The sequence below is a fragment of the Rattus rattus genome, chromosome 18, assembly GCF_011064425.1.
Source record: "Rattus rattus isolate New Zealand chromosome 18, Rrattus_CSIRO_v1, whole genome shotgun sequence".
Lineage (NCBI taxonomy): Eukaryota > Metazoa > Chordata > Mammalia > Rodentia > Muridae > Rattus > Rattus rattus.
Window position 1 is genome coordinate 10,235,575 of NC_046171.1, and position 8,443 is coordinate 10,244,017.

Below are 8,443 nucleotides of genomic sequence, written 5' to 3' on the forward strand. Positions count from 1 at the left end.
CCTATGATTAGAGCCCCACAAATTATGTTTCCCTTGCTGTAAAAGATCAATATGTCTAGATATTTTTACATCATTCAATCTAATCAGTAATATATGTGTACATCTATTATATTAGAACAAATCTTAATTTCAGAAATATATCTTAATTTCTCATTGCCTGGTTATTTACATCTCAGCTGAGTTTGTTAGATTTCTTCATGTCAGAGCCATCTCCTCACCTTCCTATTTAATGCACTCCTCACTTCCTTGTTTCTCAAGGTGTAGATGAGTGGGTTGAGAGCAGGAGTGACCACACTGTACATGATAGCAATGATTCGCTCCTGATCCAGAGAGCTGCCTGAGGAGGGCCGGATGTAGATAAAAAGAACTGGAGCATAAAACAAACAAACAACCATGAAGTGAGACGCACAAGTAGACAGTGCTTTGTGGAGCATGCTGCAAGAACGGGTTTTGAAGAGAAGATAGGTGATGATGTAGAAATAGGAGAGAAATGTCAGAAAAAAGGGAGTGAGGGCAATGGTGCCTGTGACTGTGTTGAGCAGCCAAAGGTTGAGCTCAGTGTTCCCACAGGCCAGATCCAGCAATGGCTTAACATCACAGAAGAAATGATGGACATGATTGGGACCACAGAAGCTCAAACGGGATGTCATTACAGAGTGAAGCAAGGCATGTAAGAAGCCCATGATCCAGATAGTCACAGTCATGTGAATACAGAGCTGGCGATTCATGATGACAGAATAGTGGAGTGGTCTGCAGATAGCCACAAAGCGGTCAAATGCCATCACTGGCAGCAGCAGGGCCTCAGTGCTACCCAGGAAGTGGAAGAAATGAAGCTGAGTTATGCATCCCAAGAAGGAAATTGCTTTGCTTGTGGAGAGGAGGTTCTCCAACATCTTTGGCAGCGTCACAGTGGAGAAGCAGATATCTAGACATGCTAGGTTTCCAAGGAAGAAATACATAGGTGAGTGAAGCCTTGGATCCAAGATGACGATCATCAGGATGGCTCCATTCCCAGTTATATTGACAGAGTAGATGGTGAAGAAAATCACAAAGAGAATAGGGTTTAATTCTTGTATGTCTGTCACCCCTAGGAGGAGAAATTCAGTGACTGAGGTTTGATTGGACATCACCTATAAGAAAGCACAATTATTATACAATGCTACCCTACATGTTTTCCAGTCTTTCTGGCCATAGACTTTCTTTTCACACCCAAAGTATTTTCAGAGTGAGTTCTTGTTTTCCATGATGCCTTCTCATTTTTCTTTGTATTTACCCATTGTTATATTAAATAACAATGTTAAATAAGTGTCTGTTGTGGGTTGTGATCAAACAACTTCTAATTTACTACATTATTCCTAAAAATTTTTTTGAGTTAGTGATTTTGAGTAGAGCAGAAGCTCAGCACATTTTCTTTATGTGAACATTTCCATTTTGACTCTGTCTTTTCCTTATCTTTTAAATTCGCTCCAACAGGAAGTAACTATTAGTCTACTAAGTAGACATCTGGGAGGTAAGTACACTTGAAATATTTCAGCTAGAGGAGAATAAGGATAGATGGACTCATTCCAATCACTGACTTTTAAAGAAAAAAAATGGCATCGAAGGAGTTGGCCAAGGTAATTACATGAAATTAAAATATTTTGCATAGCAAAGATGCCATCTATGGAGTCTACATAATGGGCAAAACTATTGTCTAGGTGTACTTCATGCAAAGGATTAGTAACTGAAGTATGGAATAGATTGCAAAGTTTAGCACAGAAAACTCTACCAATCAAAAATGGACTAAATACCTAAATAGACATTTCTCAAAAAAAGATGTGAATGGATAAATAAATAAATAGATTTAAAGTGTTCAGCTTCCTTCGCTACCAAAGAAATATAAGTTAACCTACTTTGAGATTTCTCTCACTCCAAACTCGATGGTCTTCCTTAAGAAAGCAGAGGACAACAAATAGTGGTGAGGAATGTAAAGTGGTGTAGCCACCATGGAAATCAGGCTGGTTGTTTCCCTATAACTTAAAGTTAGAACCACCATGTGACCCAGATGTACTGAATCTGGGGTGAACCCAATGGACTCTACATCCCACTACAGGGATACTTGCATATCCATGTTCAATCCTGCTGCCTTCACTATAGTCAGGAAAATGAATCAACCTGGATATTCATCAAGCAACAATGAATAATGAAAATTTCGTACATAGACACAATGAAATTTCTTCCATCTGTAAAGTAAAATGAAATCATGGATTTGCAGGAACTTTGATTTTAAGCAGGCAATCAATGCACAGGACAAATACTATATGTTTTTTCTTGTATTCCATCCTAGTTAAAAATGTAGATCCAAGTGGGTGTAAAAATGGGTCAAAACCTGAAAACTACAAAAGGGACCATGTACCTAGGAAAAGATGAGCTTTAAAGAAAGGAATGTGGAAGACAGTGGAACAACGTGTAAGGGAAATATGGGGACCAACATAAGATGAGGAGACAGGGAGAAGACAGTAGAGGGCAGCAAAATCAATCAAAATGAACTATGTTTAAAAATCCCATGTGTAAATACACTGTCTTGCAAGCTAATTTAAGAAACAAAACCTATACATTTTAATGCTTAAAATGCAAATGAACACTATGTTTTAATATAGCAGCAAGTGTTCCTTGTCTAAGTAAAATGTAGAAAAAATAGAAATGTACTTATATAGACTTTTTTTTTTCTCATTCACAACGTAGGGAAACATCATGGAAACAGATAATCACAGTACCCAGAGATTCTGACAGTATTTGTGTATATTCTTCTCAACTACATTTGATGTTGGCCTTCAAGTTTCATACATATAAGCCATTAAATATTTCTAAGTTAAATTTCTAATGGTATGTGAATGCATGTAGATGAAAAGTGCTGGTATCCGATGTCTTCCTAAATTTTATTTATACTTCTGTATTTTTTCTTTATTTATGTAGAGTGTTCTACTGAATCTGGATGTCACCAATTATTTAGACTGACTTCACAGAGAGCTTCAAAATTTCTCCTTCCTCTATTTCCCCAGTTCTCTGTTCTCAAACGCAGATTATCACATCCATTCTTTATTGCTGAGTATTAAGCATCTAAGCCTGGGTCATGCTGCTTATGTAGTAAGCACTTAACAGTTGGGGCCACTTTCCCAGAGCTCTTCCTCTGTTGTTTGCTTATTTGTTTGTTTACTGGGACATGGTCTCCATATAAGCAGTTTTCCTGCCTCAGCCTTCCAAGTGCTGGTCTTATAATCCTGTGTTTATCTGACTGGTCCAAGTTACTTCTTGCATTATACATCGTGCTTTCTTGTGCTTCTGTTTTCCCAGATGCCTTGAGGTTTTACTTCAATCACAGGAACCCTAGATCAGAAAAGCTCCTCCTATGTGGACTCAGCAGTCATTCCCTCATTTCAGCAACTGTCAAATCCTCATTTTAGTATGCTTGAAATCCTGTCTTTTCTTGTGTTGTAACTTCTTGGGCCCTTTTTTCCAGTTATCATAACATAGTTTACTTGACAGATACTAAAGAACTTTCCTCTTTTCTCTTCTAGCTCCATCAGTGTGACAATGGTATTTGTGTCCTCTTCTTTGATCCCAGAATCTTGTCTGCCTCATCAGTTTCCTCTTCAGATTATGGAAATATACAGCTCTTTGCTTATCAAAAAACATGTTTTCAAATACAACCCCTCCATTCCTTTCTTTCAAAACTCATTTTCTATAAAGGTGTATCTTTTCTTTTTAAGTAAATAATTAAAATAATAGTGTTCCTTTCAATGAAAATAAAATTCTTAAGTAAATATGAATATATTAATTGTAAAACATTTAATATTTAATTATACCATCAAGGTTTACTAAAAGGCTTTTTGAGGTGTTTTCCTTTCTTCTCAATATTAAGAAAGTACCTGAATTACCTCTCTAAGAAAGAGTGATTTGAGCAGACATTGTTATGAGAAGTAGCTTCCTCTGGTTCCCTTCTTTCAAAGGTGCCCTGGATTCACTCTGTACATGAACAAAGAATCAGATTCAGTGTGTGGAGAGTCAGTGGTGCTGGGAGTCACCAAGAGAACTCCTTAGCTGCAGGGGAGTTGAACATAGGTTAACACTGGGTGATTCCTACAAAGGGGGAATCATCCAAGCTGTAGAAATAACTAGATGAAGAAAATAATTAATGAACTGGGGAAATCTTATAAGGATCCTGAGAAATTCTAAGCTTTATAGCTAGAATAACCCCATTCTAAGAAATGGGGTTATCAATTGTGTAATTCTTTCAAGGGTTGGTTTCAAACAATTCAGGGTGGCTTCTTTGAATGTGATACATATTCTATGTGTCTAAAATACAACAGACATTCCTGTTCAAAATCTAGCCTCATGGAAATATATATTTATCATTCTCTGAGCCAGAAATAAAAATAATAGCACCAAAACACAATGGAAAATAATTAGCTATTAAGGAAATCTATCAACCACACTGTTTTGTATAATCAGAAAAAATTTAAAACAACACTTTTAATATTTAGAGCTTTCACATTTGGAGAATGTTTAGGGAACCAAGAACAATGGAATTAGATGAGCCGTAGCAATGAAATACAGAAGCTAAAGACCCTTCATCAGCATCAACCACAGTGAGGAACCCATCACTAGGAATAAAGAAGCCTGAACTATGCTTATTTGTGTTTAATGTTACAAACTGGCAGATTAAAGAATGAGATATTTTAATCCTAATTCACTCTCTTACCTGACTGTTGAAACATTTTTTTCAGGTGCATGTCTAGAAATTGCACAAGTTGGGAAGTATTTGAAGCGACAGTTCATGCTGTACCTCTGGCTTACTGTCTTCATCTGTAGATACCTCTCTACCGTCCTGAAATTCTGCAAGAACGCTAAGAAGAGTTAGCTCTAGACATAAAAGTCCCAAGGGAGCTTGTCCCTCAGGCTGAGCAGGATAGATGTGAAAATTAATAGGGTACTTTCCCCCACCTGCCATAGGGGAAATATGCTCGCATAATTCTTCTGAGATCTTTGTGTTTTTCCTTATTTTTTTCCCCATAGTTTTAGGTACATGAACAAAAGAGGTCAAGGTGGTCATATACATCAACACAGTCAATTTCCTTTTATCTCTTTAGAGTTTTGAGTTCATTCCCTCATCTATATAAATTCCCTGGAAATGCACTGTACATTCCATAGGAAAATGGGCATAAATTTTATTTTCATTGATTACAGATACATTGTTTTGATTTGTGCTGTGGAATAGTCTTCCACATTTTTGATGGTTTGTATATCCTTGGCCCAGGGCAGTCTTAGAAGGTGTGGCCCTGTTTGAGTAGGTGTGGCCTTTTTGGACTAAGCATGGCACTGTGGGTGTGAGTTTTAAGACTCTCATCCTAATTGTCTGAAAGTCAGTATTCTGCTAGCAGCCTTCAGATGAAGATGTAGAACTCTCAGCTCTGCCTGCACCATGGTGCCATACTCCCACCTTGATGATAATGGACTGAACCTCTGAATCTGTAAACCACATCCAATTAAATGTCCTTTACAAGACTTGCCTTGGACATGGTGTCTGTTCACAGCAGTAAAACCCTAACTAAGACACCATTTTTATTTTCCTGTCTTCATCTCTCAAGTGCTGTAATTTCAGAGATGTAAAAGTATGACTGACTGGAAGTCTGTCCATCTTCTGTGTAATGATATCATGTTTCTTTAGCATCATTTATTAAATAGTCTTTCTTTTCTCCAACATATATCTTAATAACTTCAATGCTGACTTGTGAGATAGCTCAGTGTATAGGGAACTTGCTGTGCAAGCATGAGCAGCATAGTTTTAATTCCCAAGACCCACATAAAATCCAGACTTAAATGGTGGCAACCTCAGATACCAGCAGTCAGGAGACAAAGATGGGAGATTCCTGTGGAATGTTGGCTATGCAGACCATACATATCAAATAGCTTCTGGGTCAGGGACTGGACTTGCTTCTGTACTGTGGAGAGTGATTGAATAATGCAACCAATATAAATTAAACCTTCACAAGCTAATGATCAAACACAAAGACACATATGTTCCTACACACATGGAATTTGTGTAAAAAGACAGAAACCAAATAATTCTGGGTGCTTAGGATTACTTCTGTCGTCTCTATTTGATTTTAGTAGCATATGTCTCTGTTTTTGTAATAGGAACATTGTCAATATTTCTGTATAGACTAATTCGAATCAAATGTAAAACCTTTAGTATTGTTCTTTCTTCCCATTGTTTGCTCTTCATGATCTTTTCAATCTCTATATGAAATTCTTTCCATTTATCTCTCCCAATAATATCACTTGGATTTTGATGAGAAAAGTGGAAAAATCTGTACATGGAATTTCTGTGGGAAATATAGCCAATTTCAAAATATTAATGCTACTCAAATGTGCATAGCCAGGAATCTCTCATAATCAGCTGTCTTTTTCAACATGTTTTTCTTTAGTTTTCTTTCACACAATAAATCCCAAATGCAACCTCCCTTCCCTAGAGTTCAAAGAAATCTCCCTAGAGACAACCACATACATCTATATCATACTATCTTCTCATTTCTATCCCAATTTGCTCATGTTCCTCCAAACCATCTCCCTTTCTAGTCCCCTTCACCTTCTGCTTTCATTTGTATATACACGTTATACAACTTAAGATATAAAATTACTTCCCTATACACTATTATTCTCTGCTTCTTTTAAAAGCCTTCCCCCATGTCAGGAGCTAATAAGTAATAACTAGCAGGTGACCTTCCTGGGTTGGTCTGCCTTGGATTATAATCCACAACACATTTCCTCTCATAGGCCAGATCCAGGAGAAAATCATTTTAGGAAAGATTCCTGTATTAATATACTTTTCTGTTAATATGTATATATGTATATATCTCAACCTGTAGGTATCAGCCTACCCTTTTGAGCAGATCTTTGCAGATATACAAAGAGGCACTACTTGTAGTAATGCTATATAGTCAAACAGATGATTTCTTAATTCTTAATGATGATCCTATAAGAATTCCTAAAATTCTACCAGTATTTATTAAGTTCTTTTATAGTGGGACTGTTATTAGATACTTTTGTGATATGTGAATGAAAACTCTGCCAGTTCCCTGTGTTTTACTAGTTAATTGCTTCTAGATAGTAATCTGTCTTTCTACTACTCAGATCTCATTCTGAGAGGTTGTAATATAATTAACGAAAGCTCATAAAAAAGGATTTATTATAGGTTCCAGGACAGAAGATAAAATTTTGACTGCATTTATATATACAAAACTTCACTTAGTTATGGTTTTTAACTTTTAATGAAGTATTGGATCTGTGACAGGTGATGGAGGTTTAGTCAGATAATTACTCCTATAGTGTATGCATGTGAACATTCTCTGTTATAAATTTCTCTTTCAATTTATGATTCAATTTTACATGTGAACTTGTGATGAACATTTTAACATATGATCATTTATTCTGAAAGATGCATAAGGGACAAAGAGAAGAGGGAGGAATTGAGCTGAGGAGAAGATTTTTAGACAGAACACTTTTTAGACAGAACTGAACTCAAGAAGAACTTAGAAGGAAAGCAGTGGTAAAAAATGTCATTGAGATTAAGAGCATTATTGTGACATCAGAGCAGGAGAGAACAAGATTCGGAGAAAACAGAGGGCAATAACTTAGAAACTCTAGGTAACAAAAAACTAAGAGTGCATGTAACTATGTAATTGTGAGAATGTATGTATGTGTGTGTGTGTAAGTATGTAATTATGAGAATGTATGCAAGGTAGGCCCAACCAGATTGAATGTAAATGTATAAATGTGTATGCACCAACCTGTATTCATATGTTTATGTATATTTGCTTATATAAAATTTTTCCTTCTGCAAGCATTATTCTTTTCTCCTGGTTCAATAGAAGTTTATTGCTACTGGAAGCCTGACAAGTATGAGGGATCAGGACAAAAGGGAAAAGTCTTTAGCTATTAATCCTTTACTTAATCTCCTGCTGCTTTAGGATGAAGTTCTAAGTGCCAGAGACTTACAGTTTCTGACCTCAGAGGAACATAGAAGGCAGGTCAACTATACTAGCAGAGTAACTTAGGTTTAGATAAGTAAACTTTTTTTAAATATTATACAGCAACCCTAAATATCTTGCAAGACAAAGTTTGATACTCTTCCCTCTCCTATACCTCAAGAAGAACCAATAAGAAAGAAAACACCACTGGAGCTAGACCCAGTCCCCCTCACAGTCCATAGCCTCTTCTTTCTTAAATTTCATATATACTGAAATCAGCTTAACAGAACAAAGAGAGCTATGCCCCACAGTTTTTTTTTGTCCTCAGGAAATGTAACTTCCTTAAAATATACCATACTATATCCCTGTGGCAAAGAAACATCTTATTGATGGTGTGGTTCTTATGTAAGTCAGGGGCAGAGCAAATGGCAGTT

General features: G+C 36.5%; 1 protein-coding gene across 1 annotated transcript; it reads right to left on the minus strand.

Annotated features, from left to right (window-relative positions):
- Nucleotides 1–200: 200 nt before the first annotated feature.
- LOC116887508 (olfactory receptor 12D2-like) lies at nt 201–1,127 on the minus strand. The gene has a single exon (XM_032889134.1). It carries the CDS (start codon nt 1,125–1,127, stop codon nt 201–203), a length of 927 nt encoding a protein of 308 aa, XP_032745025.1.
- Nucleotides 1,128–8,443: the final 7,316 nt, after the last annotated feature.